Source organism: Danio rerio, chromosome 5 (assembly GCF_049306965.1).
Source record: "Danio rerio strain Tuebingen ecotype United States chromosome 5, GRCz12tu, whole genome shotgun sequence".
Classification (NCBI taxonomy): domain Eukaryota; kingdom Metazoa; phylum Chordata; class Actinopteri; order Cypriniformes; family Danionidae; genus Danio; species Danio rerio.
This window is the reverse complement of record NC_133180.1, coordinates 19,747,344-19,764,161: the sequence shown is the minus strand read 5'-3', so window position 1 is coordinate 19,764,161 and position 16,818 is coordinate 19,747,344. Positions and strand designations below refer to the sequence as shown.

The 16,818-nt window shown below is 34.8% G+C and overlaps 1 protein-coding gene across 11 annotated transcripts in view; it reads left to right on the top strand.

Moving 5' to 3' along the window:
• atosb (atos homolog b) overlaps positions 1-15,907 on the top strand; it is a 43,283-nt gene extending 27,376 nt beyond the window's left edge. For 4 of the 11 annotated variants that reach the window (XM_073950463.1, XM_068221209.1, XM_073950466.1 and 1 more), the window contains exons 5-11: positions 1,303-2,561; positions 6,296-6,354; positions 6,430-6,529; positions 9,664-9,822; positions 11,850-11,918; positions 12,371-12,561; positions 14,838-15,907. In XM_073950463.1, coding sequence (XP_073806564.1) covers positions 1,494-2,561; positions 6,296-6,354; positions 6,430-6,529; positions 9,664-9,822; positions 11,850-11,918; positions 12,371-12,561; positions 14,838-14,991 — 1,800 coding nt within the window. In that variant the 5' untranslated portion in view covers positions 1,303-1,493 and the 3' untranslated portion in view covers positions 14,992-15,907. Of the gene's footprint in view, positions 1-35; positions 2,562-6,295; positions 6,355-6,429; positions 6,530-9,663; positions 9,823-11,849; positions 12,051-12,204; positions 12,562-14,837 lie in introns of those variants that run through there. The other 7 variants (XM_073950460.1, XM_073950465.1, XM_073950459.1 and 4 more) reach the window with 4 other exon arrangements.
• The last annotated feature ends 911 nt before the right edge of the window (positions 15,908-16,818 follow it).

Sequence of the window (16,818 nt, the reverse complement as noted above, 5' to 3'; positions counted from 1 at the left end):
GATGACTAGTCTAGTTTTGGGCTATTGTCTACTAGATTTTTACTGATAGCTCAAGATTAGTCTTATTTTAGCTAAGCTGTCTACGTTAAGATGTCTATTAAACTCAAAATTGTTTGCTGAAATGAGCAAATGATTTGAAATGGTTTTCTTCTACCTAATCAAAATGTATATCACAACTAATGCCTGATTTCCCGATGAATGACTCGTAAGAGGCTGTACTTTTTAGTGAATTAAAAACTGTGACAAATGAGGGTTTTATTTCTGGAGGGATAATATTAGTGAATCATAAAAATAATGTGCAAGGTTTAAGTAATCTTTGCCCAGCTGTTTTAAGGTGGCCCTAGAGTGGGTCTGTGTCTGCTTTTAATTTAGTGTAAAGAAGCTATGCCGTATTAAATGATTTGTGTAAATTCAAATTTTTGAATGATTATGCCACTTCAGGTTTGGTTTCTTTGTTTTTTGTGAATTTTTTTTTTAATTTGGTCTTTGAATAGACTTGCAAAAATCACAAATTCCAGGATTAGTTTTCTGATATGCATAAGCTTACAAAAACAAAAGAAAACAAAAACGAACACCCCAAGCCCAGCCTGTAAGTATACAATACAATGATAATCAAAACAACCTTTAGTTACAATACAGCACTTTGGGAAAAGAATTCCCCATAAAGTGACAGAAGAAAGGGCCCCAAATCTTCTGAAATTGTCCAATGTTGCCTATTAAAAGATATCTGGTTCGTAGATATCAATTCTTCAAGCCATAGTTTAGCAGTTGGAGGATAAACAATTCACTAATCTGAGAAGTTACTGAATAAATGACCATGTTACATAAGTGTTATATACATGAAGCCAGGCCAGTGTAGACTGATTTAAAGGCAGAGTTCATCCAAAAATAAAAATGTACTCTAACTCAAATGGTTCCAAAACTTTGAGTTTCTTTATTCTGTTGAACACAAAAGAAGATATTTTGAAGAAAGCTGGAAACGTGTAACCACTGACCTCTATAGTAGAAAAAAAAATACTATGGAATTCAATGGTTAAATGTTTCCAGCTTTTTTTCTTAAAAATATATTTATAAATATATTATATTATAAATATAATTATATTTTTGCGTTTAACAGAAGAAAGAAACTCATAAAGGTTTGGAACAAATGAAGCGTGAGTAATGATGACCGAATTTTCAGTTTTGGATGAACTATCCCTTTAACTAACATGTGCTGGATTAGTGTAGTCTAAATCTGTCATGTAATGTCTGTGTAATGTCTTCAGATTTCTAATGCTTTTATACCTGTTTGCTTTACTTCAGCAGCTGCGTGCACTCCACAACTGACCCCTGGAAACTAGAGCTTTCCATCTATGAGACGAGAAGCTTATTTTCACTTTCACAGCCTTGTTGCACTTGTTCAGACATTCTAGAACTCTCTAGAGCTTGTGTCTTTATTCTTTAACGCTGCACAACTTCCCTTGAAACAATCACCCAGCACAAGCAAAGTCACTATGCGTCACATCCACGTGGAACTGGTTCGTAAAGAGCCAGCCGTTGAGCTTCCAGCCCAGGATGGGGATCTACCTCTGCCTAGCACTCAGAGCGAGAGCCCTGAACCTGGAATACGGCGAGTAGTTCCTAGAACTTTTGGAGACGAAGAGATAAGGCTCCAGAAGGTCTACCAGTTGTCCATCCTCTCCCAAAGAGGTGTTTTTGGGGAAAATCAGGAGACTCTGCGGCCTCTCAGATTAGGCATGAAGCGTAGTCTTGAGGGAACGCCGGCCCCTGTCGCCCACAAGCGTGTTTTCCAACAGAATGAGGATGACGGTGATGAGTCTGATGGAGAGGTGCTTTGCGGGTCTGGGGTGGAACCACTTTTTTCCAACTCGTTCCTTGAGCACAGAGACTCAGAAATACCTAGGTCACCTCCACTTTCCCCACTGATTCCTGGTCGCCGCCCAGCTCAGCACAACCACGACAGACCCATCCCAGATGCCTTCACTCCGCTGTCACCAAAATCTCCCCCTATGGTGGACCCCCCAGCCCCTCACTCCACCTGGGGCCACTGTGAGAGGAGTCCTCCCACCCTTACTCCCAGGACAGAGGCCTCCACAGCAGGAAATGCCCCTGATGGCTCCTGTGAAGGGCCACAAGACGAAGGCCATAACTCTGTGGATATCAAAGGCACATTATGTGCCACAGAGAGCAGTTGGGCACCCGTCCCGTTTTCAACACCAGCTGAAGCTGTCGAATGGGGTGCAACTTTTGAATCTTCTCCTCCACCATCAGAGACAAGGACCTCCTCCTCCTGCTCTAACGGACTGAGCTCTCTGGAGAAAACACCAGTGGAAGCAAACGGACTAGCAGGATCATCCAATTCCTGTCCAGTGAAGAAAAGGCTTCTGTCCTCCAGTGATACAGGAGAGTCCTGCTCAGAGGATGAAGGTCCATCTACATCAAAACGCAGTCGGCTGGCACTGTTAGCACCAGGGCTCGGACTAGCATCCTGTCGCAGCACTGATGCCAAGGGTGCGCCCTTTTGGAACCATCTACTACCCTCTGCAAGAGAGCAGACCAAGGTGAGATGCAAATAAAGGAGGATTAAAACTGAATGCCCTTTCACATAACTCTATTATACAACTATGGGAGAAAAACATTTTAAGGGTCCTTTTTACTCACATTTTGAACATTAATGGCAAGATTCTCCATTTATTCTATGCTTCCACGTTATTATCCACCATACTGAGGTATCTTCTCCAAAAACCTTTGGGGTCGCACTTTATTTTGATGGTCCGTTTGTTGAATTTAAGTTCCATTGCATCTACATGCCAACTAATTCTGATTAGATTAAATGTGGACTGTTAGGTTGGGGTCGGGGTTAGGGTTAGTGTAAGTTGACATGTACTTGCAAAGTTTCTTATAGTCAGTTAAATGTCTGTTTAGCAGCAGTATCAACAGATATTAAGCAGACAGTCTACTTAAATGGAGTAGATACAAATGGACCATCAAAATAAAGTATTACCACCTTTGTTCTTCTCTTTGGTATCATGTCACATGATATTTTTCTACTAACCTTGAAGACTCTTTTTGGGGAGAAGATCTGCTAATGCAACTCCCAAAATGTTCGACTCTTAATGTAGAAAGCCAATAACTAACATGCATTGAAAAATTGGGGGGGGGGGGGGGGGGTGTATGTCATGGCTTTAAGACAGTCCAATTGTAATATACAGTACTGAAACATTCAGATCAAACTGGCATATTTAGAGAGACGTGCTGAGTGTGATTCATGTGAAGTGCCCTTAAAGTTGCAATTAGAGATCTTTGAAAATGTTAATGTTAGCCTGATAGCACTGAAAGCCTACGTCCCACCCTGCTAATCAGCATCCAAAGTCATGCCTCTTGAGTGCAAGAATCTACACTGGACCAATGGTCCCCAACGTTTGTATTACCGCAGACTGGTCAACGCTTGATCCTTTTACCGCGGCTCAGTGGTGTTAGGTGGGTTCTATGTAGATTGCTAGGCGACCATTAACCGTTTTCTCAGAGGATGACAAGCTGACAAAACAATGCTTATTTATGGAGAACATGAAAAGCACTGCAGTGTTTGGGGGTTCTGTGTTTGTCTGAAGTAATTAGTCTACCGAAATGTGTATATTCCATGTAAAGTATGAAGCTGCTTTGTCAGTTCTTGTTACATGAAATGCGGAGCGCTCATCTCTATTGGAAATAACGAACTTGCATGAGGAAAAAAACACGATATGTGAGCGGTCCCTAAAGCCCCCATCATTTGCGATCTCCAGCAGTTGATCTTCCTTCACAGACATGCTGGATTTACCTGATTTGTTGACAATTGGGTTGCGGATCTATTTCTTTGGCAGTTCATGGGTTCTTCACTGGGCCTTTTCCCCTTCGCAAAGAAACTTTCCAAAGACGTCTGTTTTTGCTAGCATGTGGGTTTAATTTTTACACTCAATTGATCGAGATATAACGAGAATATAGTCATTTCTTAAAATAAAAGATTTTTCAAAATGAAAGATCGTTCAGGCTCAGATAATAAATAAAATGGAAATAATTAGTGAGTTCTTGTGTGGACCTGTACCAACTAATCCAAGGCTTGGGGACCACTGCACTAGACAACATCACTACAATATATTATTAATTAAGCTAATTGGAGTACATTTAGTCATTTCAATAAGAAACTTTAAATAAGGGGCAGCTCGGTGGCGCAGTGGTTAGCGCTGTCGCCTCACAGCAAGGTGGTTCCAGCCCCGACTGAACTTAATAAAGGAACTAAGCCGGAAAAAAAAATGAATGAACTTAAAATAAGAAAGTAGATTGATGATGTCAACCTGTCATTCTCTGTATGAACCGAGGTATGCAAATATATATTTTCACAGGCAGGTAGAACAGCCTATCATAATATTCAGACCCAACATTGTGAACTTCTTTTGGTCCTAAACCTTCCACAGTGTATAAATAGATATAAATACATTTGGACCACTTAATTTTAACGATTGCTACGAGAATGACTTTTAACCAGGAAACTGGACCATCTGAAGACCATCATATTGCACCTTTATTTAATGAGAATAAACATGTCAGATGTTTCCACATTGTGAAAAATGACAACAGGGGAGTGTTAATAGGAAGATGCTGATTAGTTTAAGGAGAAACTATTTCTAGGTAACGTGCAAGTGTGAAGGGGCAGGGATGATGTTCTGGTCTATTTATTACTGACAGAGTCATGATGGAAGTTGAATAGTCAGATGGAGAAAAAAAAGACAAAATTGGAGCGACCAGAGAGATTTTAGAATATGTATGCTTAATTTTGTATTGCCCTACAATAAGCATTGGGACTCCAGAACAAAGCCCATTGACAGAGCCATTGTTAAAGAGGTGAGACCTCCCTCACCTGACCTAACACATACACGCTTACAGGTTCTGGCCAAATTCAGTTCCAGAATGAGTGAATTTGGGGTGAGAGGGGTTACACGGTCTATAGAAGCTCATATACTGTCACTTTCATCATGCCGTTGTCAGTACTTGAGGGTTGAACTCAGGATTGAAGAGAGACCAAGAAGTAAAGAGAAAGTGAAGGATAGAGAAATGAGCATAGAAACAGACCAACAGAAAGACAACCACAAAGAGAAAATTTTTAAAATAGAAAAATATAGAAATGAATTGTCTGAAATAGTTCAGATTTTTATATAGTTTAGAAGTTCAGATTAGGTAAAAATGCTAAAGTCTGATGCAGAGTCGATAGATAAGTTTAGCTGATATTTAATGGCTGTCATCAGAATGATACTATGGACAACCGTGATATTGAAGCCACATCTTCATCTGTAAGTACATAAAATAGTATTTAAAGACATTTGAAGATTGAAAATTACCTGTTGTCTTTTGGTTCAGTTCAAATTGTACAACATTCTAAATTTCTGATGTCATTAATTAGAATCTTTTTTTTATATTTTTGCTATAGTTAAATTACGTCTTTGCTGATTAATATATTCTGGCATTGTTGGCAGCTTGTTTTTGTAGGATCATAAAATGGACACTATCAATGAGATATGTACTGATGTAAGTCTTTTGATTTATTTGATGTAAAATGATGTATATAGGTGACCATCATCAAGTGGTTGTACATCACCATCTTATTACTCAGTCAGAGACCTATAAGTACTTGGGCATTTACATTGACAGTTCTTTTACATGAAAAACACACATAGAGTGAGCTTATTCTAGTTTACACCAAAGATTGTATTTTTTATGAAGGTTACATCTTTTTGGAGTTAACAAGAAGCTTATGATGTTATTTTATAAAGCTTTTCTGTGAAAGCATTGTTAGATATGGTATCACAGTGTGGTTTTGCAACCTATCTGTACAGTATAAATCTAAGTTGCTGCATCTCTTAAAGACAGGATGGAAAATTGTGATGAATATTTTAATCCTCAAGTTTTAAATGAGAATTGTGTCCTTAATCAGGTGGAAAGGATTCTGAATGATCCAACTCATTTTTTTGTTTCCACATTATGAACTGCTTCCCTCTGGTAGGATAGAGTGCCTAAGTGAAGGTTGAACCGATATAAGAAATCCTTTGTAACCGTTTCAGTGGGCTTATTAAACGAGTTTATCTTAATTAGCATTATAGTTATTGTAACTATTGTATTTTGTATAGTTTTATTGTTTGTTTTTATGGAAGGTCTGCAGCAATATGGTTATGCCCGTAACAAATTTCCTATCAAGGACAGCAAGATTTACTACTTCCTATGAACAGATTTTTGTTGAAACATCTCTTTCAAACTTCCTTTTCAGACTTCTACAGACTGTTCACGATCAGGGAGAAGGTTCAAAGTTGGGACTCGACTCAAAGCGTAAGTTCAGTCATCTCAAAACAAATTCTATTATACTGTATTGATATTAAAATGTGCATATGTTTGTCCTATTAGACGACAGTTGCGCAGTGGACGCCGAACAGATACCAGTCGCTCCTGCAGTTCAGTCTCCTCTTTATCCTCCATTAGCAGACCTCTTCTTGGCAACTTTGAGGTATGCGAAGTAAATAAAATGCTAAATTAACATGGATTAAGGTGCCGTTTTCTATATTTTTGTCATTAAATCCAGTAAGTCCATGGTATAAAAACTATTTTCTTTTGAAAGGAAGAAATTTAATTTATTCAGGCTAAGGCTGCACATCATTTTAGCATCGATATCGCAGTGTGATCATTCAAAATAGTCACATCGCACGATATGCAATGCTGAGTCTATTATATTTTTAACTTTCAGCCTGTGATTGTATAATGTTTTTTAAAGCGATCAAGCAAAAGAAATTATACCATTTGTAACTTTAATGATGAATAATTTTATTGAATTATTTTTATTATAATCTGAAAACTGTTACAGATTAAAAACTTAAAATCTTAAAACCGTCAGATTACACAAATTTAATCTGAAAACCGGTCAGATTACACAAATTTGTCCCGATTTCCTTGACGTAGTAGAGTGTAGTGGGGATTTGTAACAATAGTTAATACCATTATTGGGTATTGGGTGAGGCTTGCGACGCCTCACGGCGGTTAGATTTCAAACGAAATATCTTAATATTAAAAAAGTAATCAAAAGTTTGATCCTTTCCATGTTGTAAGGAATGCCCTTAAATAATATAGTTATGAGTTGTCTGCAAACATCAGTGTTTATTGAGACTGAAATAAGATTTAAAAAATTGAAATTGAGAAATATTGTTATAAATTTTGACTATACTTTGGAAAATAACGGTGTTGTAGATGTCACAGGATGACTGATCGCAAATGAGCTTGTAGTCTGGCACATTTGCTTGCCCATGACAAGTCAACATTTTATCAAGAAAAAAATAGCAAAATTGGACATAGTGGCTTTCGTAACCGACAATAAAAATCATGTGATCTGACTAAGGCTTTAGACACTGAAAACCATTTATCACTGTTTATTTCAATTGCATCTCTTTTTTTATTGTATTGACTTATGCTTGTAGATGGTTTATTATATTTAATGAAGATGCACTTCTCTACACTCTCAAAAAAAATAGTACAATGTTGTACCAAAGAAGGTGCAAACCCTTGTCACTGGGGCAGTACCTTTTTATGGAACAGAAATGTACCTCAAGACAAAGAAACAAATTTGAACCATTGCAGTTTGTAACTTTCAGGACATAAATTGCACCATGGGAAACCAAAATGTACCTTTGTTTTTTTTAAAAACCTACAGATACAATATTGTGCACAGGTACAAATCTGATCCATGAAGGTACAACTTCAGTGACAAGACACTTTGTACCTTAACAGTGTCAATAGTTTTTCCTCAAGAACTATTTAAAGGCATTTTATATATATATATATATATATATATATATATATATATATATATATATATATATATATATATATATATATATATATATATATATATATAATGTCAGTTTATTTAAAGTAAACATAAAAAATCAAATACATTTTTAAACAATTATTTAAAAAAGTTTCTTTGTGTGTAAATGCACCTTTTCCCTTTACAATAAAGAATAAAAAAATACTTTACCATCAATCACAACATTTTTTACAAAAATGTTACAGAAATTCATTCTCCCATGTACAATATAAAACTTTTTTCTCAAGTTTACACACAATATCTTTGTAATCACTTAAAATATTATTTAATTTACTTAATTTTAAAATAGAAATAGAATTATGCAATAGTATTGTAATGAGATATTCACAATGTTTGATTAGTTTTATAATACTAAAATGTCAGCATGAACACTTTGCATATGCAGGACTTCTGCCAGCTCATGTGCGTAGTGGAAAGCAAACGCCAAAATAACTGTATTTATCAGAAAATGCTTACCAAAGGTTTATTAGAAATGCCTTAAATGTTTAGTTTACAATAGCTATAGTTTTGTTTTACCAGTTGTTTTGTATTATAGAACTTAATAATTCATGTTTATGAGTTTCTTTAAACATATGCTTTTAAATGATGATTTATGTTTTAATATGGAAATTATTTTTAAAATCATTTTGCCTTTCCAGTCATACTTATTTTCATAGATATTGTAATAAAGCAGTTGTCCAACCCTTATTTACCTTTTTTTATGGGAACAATTGTGTGTCTTCGTTTTAATTGTACCAAAAAAGGTACAGAACAGTATCATAAGAGGACTTTTCTGTACCATAAAAGGTACAACTTTTACAAAGATACAAAACTGTTACTCAAGGAACATTATTTGTACCATCGTGTACCTTTTTCTCTGAGTGTACAGAATCAATCCAGTCAGTCTTAAATGGTTAATTCTTTCCAAATAGAGATATTCAAGTCATCCGGTGATATTGTATTCATATCACAATATATATTGCAGAATAACAAAATATAGCAATGTAAGATTTGTCAAATAACGTGCAGCCCTAATTAAGACAATTTTAGAACAAGATATTGATTCAGTTTGTAGTTTGTTTGCATCTTCTAGCATTGAAGTCCATGTGAAATCTGAATTTACAATGTATAGTTTGTTACCTCACGTTGTTATTCTTAAAATGAATAATTACTCCCTGCAAATTAATCCCCAGAAAAAAATGTGTCTGTTTTTGGTAATCTTAAATCAAATTCTGAGCATTTGCTTCCAGATTTTGAGTGGTGGTTCTTCTGTTTACGTCAGGGCTTTCATAGCATCTATATATTAATACCCTCTCCTACTGTTAGTTTGCTATGAGGGAACGATGCACAAAAGAAAGCCCTGTCTCCAACTCCGTATTCTGTCAGCAGTATAATGACATACTGAAATAAAAGCTTTGGGTTCATGATGACTTTAAGCATGTTTTGTGTGATTCACACTATTAACAAACCATTAACGAACACTCCTAGCTTAATAAACCACTAATTAGCTGTTTAATAATAGCTAGTAATGTAGAAGTTGGGTTTAGATTTTATGTAGGATTAAGGTTGCGGAATAAGATCATATTTTATGACTACTAATGAACAGTTACTATATTAATAATTGGCAGGCAATAAGCCAGTAGTTAATAACCTGATGACCTAATTTAAAGTGTTACCGTGTGACTTAATTCTGTTTAATTCTTAGCCATTTAGTGTATGATATCTAATGTTTTAAAAGTCTGTGTATTCAAACCTTAGTGACTGATGTTTTGATGTGTCTGAAGGAGTCCATTCTGAAGGGTCGTTTTACTCCATCTGGACGGATTGAGGGCTTTACAGCAGAGATCGGGGCAAGCGGCTCCTATTGCCCACAGCATGCCACCTTACCTGTGCAAGTGACTTATTATGACACCTCAGAGCACAGTGCCCCTTCTCCCTTTCTGGTATGTACCTGCTGCTTGTGTGTGTTAAATTCATTCAGCTTAATAAAGTAGATTATTTTTGTCTTGTAGCTGTAAAATCTTGATTCATGAAAGTGCTGCATCATGCTTTTTTTTTTTTTTAACCTTTTTTTTAGTTTATTTTATCAATTTTAACATGCACACACACTCAAACAAATACATAAATAAGTCAAATAAAATAAAATAAATAATAAAAATTAAAAAGTCAAGTAAAATAAAATGAAATAAAATAAAATAAAGTAAAATAAAATAAAATTAAATTAAATTAAGTTAAGTAAAATTAAATTTTATAAAATTAAATTAAATAAACTAAAATAAAGTAAAATAAAATAAATTAAAATTTAATAAAATAAAAAGTAAAGTAAAGTAAATAAAGTAAAATAAAATAAAATTACAATGACATCACAATGACTGGGACCACGAGCAAAAATGGGGAAGGGTATATATATGAACTTAAGTCTACTATGCATCGTAAATACCACACATTACTACATAGTTTTCCTATTTTTTTTTTTTTTTTTTTTATAAAAGTTGAAATCTATTCAAGGTTTAAAACACTTTCAAAGATCCAGTCACTCTAAACTCCTCCTTTTCGAAAGCTTGCTCTCCTCAGATTGGCCAGATGGACCGTGATTAGTCTACTGTGTCAGAAATGAAAGCAAATTACCATATCCGAATTTCAGATCCAGGAACATTCTCAGTTCATGACTTGTACATTGTGTTCACACAGTTATTCTAACATGGTGTCACATTTATAAAATTAATTCAAGCCAGAGTGCACATCCTTTGGATTTGGTTTGCTTTTGCAGCGCAGAAAACATAGTCATCTTGATATGTCGACAACAACCAGAATGTTTCAGGCCTCAACTGCAGTCTTTGAGATTCAAATGAGATGTTATTTTGCACATGCAGGGTATATCGCTGCCATTATGCAAATGCTTTACAGTATAATTGTGCAGGAAGTAAAGTTGGCATTATTCGTTATTTGTTTCAGGCTGAATCAGGTCTTTGTTTTGGGAGACTGTAGTATCTCCATTTATCATGCAATTGATCTTTGAAACTTTTCAGACCTTATATAATCACTAAACCGCTAGATCACACACAAAATGTACATTTCATTTTCTTGTCGGCTTAGTCCCTTTATTAATCCGGGGTCGCCACAGCGGAATGAACCGCCAACTTATCCAGCTGGTTTTTACGCAGCAGATGCCTTTCCAGCCACAACCCAGCTCTGGGAACACAAAAAATTTATTTTGGAAAAATTATTTTAAGAATGTTCACACGACTAGTGATTTTCTTTTGTATTTTTCTGAATTTATAAAGATAGAAGTGCATGTATTATCATATCTTGCGTATAAATTTTGATAACACTTTACAATTAATGTTAGTTAATGTACTAGCTAAACAAACAAAAGCTGCTCTTATGAAACATATTTTGTTGTAATGTGGAAGTTTGAAAATCATTAGACAACAATTTTATAAGGGGAGTACTTTGAAGGATGTTTTTCAAAAGGTACCGCCAGCAAGAATCTTAAATTATTCATCAAATTTTAACTGAAAAAATCATATTAAACCTGGAATATATTTTTGTGTGAATTGTATTTATTTCTATTTTATATATTTGTACAAGTAACTTCTTATTGTAATACAAATTAGTTTTTATCTTGTAATATTTTATGTATATCCATTTTGCCATGAAATAGCCATTAGTTGCTGATGTGGCAATAAATAAATAAACTAAACAAACAATGAACAATACATTTATTACAGTATTTATTCATCTTTGTTAACACTAGTTAATGAAAATAGTTGTTTCTTGTTAGCTTATGTTAACTCTGAGTGCATTAGCAAATTATGATTTAATAAAAAATTATGATTTGGTGTACAAACATTGTTTATGTTAGTATATACTGTTCATTAACTAAAATTAACCTGTTTCATATTGTATAGTGTTACCTAAATTCTCTATTGTAATATGCAGAACTGACATATTTATTTTCCATGTTTAGGGAGTGATCTTGTTAGAACCACTTGGAAAAAAAGGATACAGCGTACCCAAAGCAGGGACCATTCAAGTGGTGGGCTTTCTTTCTATTTCTGTAGATGCACAGTAGTCAACATTTGAAGTGAATCAAAAACCTTTTTTCAAAATAGTGCTTGGACGAGAACGATTGTTGTTCAATAGTTTAAGGCGGGCATGTCCAAACTCGGTCCTGGAGGGCCGGTGTCCTGCAAAGTTTAGTTCCAACCCCAATCAGACATGCCTGGGCTAGCTAATCAAGCTCTTACTAGGCTTTCTAGAAACATCTAGCAGGTGTGTTGAATCAAGTTGGAGCTAAAATCTGCAGGACACCGGCCCTCCAGGACCGAGTTCGGACACCCCTGGTTTAAGGGTACTTTAATGAAAGGTGATGATTCACTTCAAATGTTGACTATTGTATATATACATTTTTAAATGTGTACATTTACTGTAAGTTTAAGACTAATTGTTATAAAATTTTTAAATCATTTTGTTGTTGTGTTTTTGCAGACCTTATTTAACCCCAATAAGACTGTGGTTAAAATGTTTTTGGTGACGTATAATTTTGGCGACATGCCCGTTAATCACATGACCTTCTTGCGCCATCGCATCTTCCTGGTGCCTGTGGAGGAGGCGGAGCGGTCAGAGGAAGGCGCCTTGTTCGACAGGAAGAAGATTCTCTGTTACTTGATACACCTCAGGTAAACGTTCACAAGATGCACACTAATGTTAAAGATTCTGTAAAATTAAAATAAAAGTTTTTTTAGATGTTAGTATCATATTAGCTTTAAGGATATCTATAATCTAGCGTGTGACACAAGTCACATTTAGAAGATATAAGCCTGAAATAAACATGTAAAGCTTGTAGTTTGTTACTTCCACCTAAATGGATCAACATTTTTTTTTTCGTCAAATCATTCTTTAGTTTCTCATCAAATCTTGACTAATCAAATGCTCTTTAGTATCTGACATGCCCTGCCCCCTTCTGGACGCTTCTCATTTGCTTTAATTTGATGCGCTTGTATTCAACCACTCACTGGCAGAGCTTTGAGAAAACAAATCGCTATTGGCTGTTTTTTAAAGGGGGAGGAGCTGCTCTGTCTTGCCCTCTCTTCATTTTTCAGTTAAGATTACGTCAAAATTCAAGTAAATAATGCACATTTAAAGCGCTTCACAGGCTCTTTAAAGCTATCAGTGCACGAATGATTTTATTAAATTGAAAATGCAGTAAAAATATATATTCTGTGAAATATTATTAGTAATTAAAGTAACTATTTTATATTTTAATATGTGGTAAAATGAAAAAAAAAATTATGATATATTCTTCTTTACTGGGGTTTTCAATGATCCTTCTATTATTCTAGTATACTGATTTGGTGCTCAAAACTATCAAGATTATCATCAACGTATAAAGCAATAAAGAAAAAGTCTTCAGGGTCAATTTTAAATGCATTCTTGCTGAATAAAAGTATTAATTTGTCCAACAAAGAATAATAATAATTACTAAGCCCAAGCTTTTTGCATCTGTTTTGTTTTTAATTAGAAAATATATATTGGGTGTGTTAAACACTAAATATATATATATATATATATATATATATATATATATATATATATATATATATATATATATATATATATATATCATAGTTCTACAATTCACAAATATTTAGCAAAACAACAACAACAACCAAAAAAAAAACCCACAACAACTAAATACCTATAATCAGTGGTTTAAAGATACCATTACTTGCCCAAAAATGTAGTGCAAGTAGAGTAAAAGTATCTGTTGTAATTATTACTCAAAATATGAGTAAACAGTAGCTCTTTTAAAAAAATACTCGAGTATAGTGAGTAGTGAGTATTACACTGTGAAAAGCCGATGCGTTTGTTTAGGATTTAACTAAATGCACTACAGAATGTTATCTTCCTATATTTATTTATTCGTTCCTTCATTCCCTCGTTCCTTCCTTCCTTTGTTATTTCATTCCTTCGTTATTTCTTTCCTTTGTTATTTTTGTTCCTTCATTATTTAATTACTTTGTTATTTTGTTCCATCGTTGTTTCATTCCTTCATTGTTTCATTATTTCGTTCCTTCATTTGTTTGTTCCTTCAGTCCTTCCTTCCATTGTTTGTTTGTATGTTTTGTACTTCATTCATACATTTGTTTGTTAGTTCGTTCATTCCTTTATTTGTTCCTTCCTTCGTTTATTTGTTCACTCATTCATTCATTCCTTTGTTATTTTGTTCCTCCCTTCATTTGTTTTTTTGTTCTTTTAATAATTTATTTGTTTTTTTGTTTGTTCAGTCCTTCCTGGCATCTTTTCTTCATTCATTTGGTTCTTCCATTCATTCTTTGTTCGGCTTTTCCTTCATTCGGCTCTTCCTTCCATTCTTCATTCGTTCCATTAAGTGATTATTAAAGGATGTTTGACTATTTCAGTCATCATACAGTCGACATCCTTCATTTTCTCAGCAGTGATATGCAGTCTATAAACAGTCTCTGGGTCATTGTGTGTAAAGATTTTGGACATCTCCTTGCTGCATTTATTAAGCGCCCATGGTTTGAAGTTGTTCAAATTTACATTCCTGTCCAATCAAATTGCACATAATCACAGGACTGATTTTTTATTTTTATTTTAGCCAATCCCCATAGACAATAAAAAAATAAAGTAGTGACTGCAGGTTGAAGGTAAGCAGTGGAGTAAAGTACCAATACTGCACTTAAAATGTACTCAAGGGAAAGTAAACATACACATTTTTTTTAAAACTACTTAGTAAATTACAATTCCTGTGAAAAACTACAAGATTACAGTAGTTTGTTACTTTACATCACTGCATTTAATGCATTCTATTTCAAGATAATCATAAAAGCAATTTTCCTCCTCTGGAAAAATGAATTTACTGGTACATTCAAAATGGAAGCAATGAAGCATAATAAACTTGTTTTTCCCATCCTCTGTTTGCATATCTCAGATTCCAGAGTTCCAAATCTGGAAAAATCTACTTGCACAATGATATCCGGCTGCTATTCTCCCGCAAGTCCATTGAGGTGGACACTGGGATTCCTTACGAGCTGAAATCTTTCACCGAGGTGCCAAGAAACCCCAAATACTCCCCCAGAGTGTGAGATTGCGATGCCCTGCTGCAGCGGGGCGGAAAGACTGCATTAATAAAGATGGCAAAAAAAAGGCCCCAGTACACTTGAACACAGACACACTTGCACTCATACATGTATACGCAGACAGATGTTTGTACATACACACTGATATCACACCCTCTCGAAAGGGCAAACTCTAGAACTGAGTGTGTAACATGCATGCCTTGTGACTAATTTGAGTTTTTCCTTTAGTGCCGTTAAACAGTTAAGCTTTGCCCTTCACTCTGCCTGCACCCGCCCACTGTGGACACGTCGCAGACTTGCTCGCCAACCCGATCCATTCTAAAATGTTGGTGACCATCGGTAAATACAGACTTTCTCCTTTATAGAGGACTGATTGGATGTACAAAGAAGAGATGAATGAGAACAACAGAAAAGTATGGAGAGACTACGGAGATTGGGTGGACACCAACTCGTTAGAGGAGTAAAGATGGAAAAGAAAGAAAGGGACCGGTGGGATTGAGGACTGAATATACATCCATTCAGTATCTGCATTGTGTTAATCTCAGCATGGGTTGTAAAGAGAAGAATAGCTCAGTATCTTTGGACTTTTTTTTTTTTTTTTTTTTGGAAAGGCAGTTTGGAGGACATTGCTGTTTCTATTACTTTTGAACAGCCCAACATCCGAGCAGAAAACAAACTGTAGTATTTATGTTCGCAAATGTCTTAAAAAAAGAAAGCAATATGCTGCACAAATAGAGTGATTTCCATTTTTGTGGAGGTAGTAGGTGCCCTCTCTGCTAGGATGGGGGGAAATGATTGCCAAGCGAGTGGGGGTGGAGAGAAAAAGGGAGGGAATGGGAGGGTATTTGGGGTATTTAAAATCAGAAAATGTTGTTTATGTATATTTTAAAAATCGATTAAACTCTGCGACTTGCGGGTGAAACCAGCGTCTGACTGTGATTTTCCAAGGGATACTTAAGAAGCTACACTGCAAAAACAAAAAGTTTTTTTGGTCTTTTTTTTTTGTCTAAATATCTAAAAAAATTTAAATCAATTTTTTTTTATTATTGTTTTAGCAATAAAAAATGAACAATAACATAAACAGAAAAAAATAACAAGAACAAAAAAGTACAAAGGCCATTTCACAATACACAAACAGTCCGACAAAACGTAATACAATATCATCCAGAAAGCATAGGAGAAAAAAAATTGAATTAAATATAAAAAATAAATTATTTACAGGCTCCACATCTTGACATATGCCAAACCAATCCCACCTATAATGAGTTACATGTCAGCATTACTGATGTAAAACATAATTGGGTTCCAGATTTAAAAATATATGTTTCGTTTATTTGCTATCAAATATCGCATTTCTTCCATGGGCAACACAGAACTTAAACTCCTAATCTAGGTTTTCAAGACAGACAATCAAAAAGCATTTTCTAGACGAGCAAAAAAAAGTTCAGTTTTTTCTTTAAAACAAGCGAAGACCCCACTTAATATTTATACTGCACAATTCCCCTTGCTGTAAAACACAATTTACTGGAAGACTTTTCTATGAAATTAGCTCTCTTAAGGACTTTTTTTTCCAGATCTTTTTATTACCATTTTGGCCAATAAAATAAAAATGTAAAAAATATTTCAAAAACAAAAAAACATTAACTTGGCTCCAGCTGAGCCCCCCACCTCACTGCACCATTTATTCATTCATTTTCTTTTTGGCTTAATTCCTTTATTAATCTGGGGTCACCACAGCGGAATGAACCACCAACTTATCCAAATCGTTTGAGGAAACCGATTGCAACAAATTATTTTAGTTCAAAAACGTATCCTAATGAGTACTGTGAACTT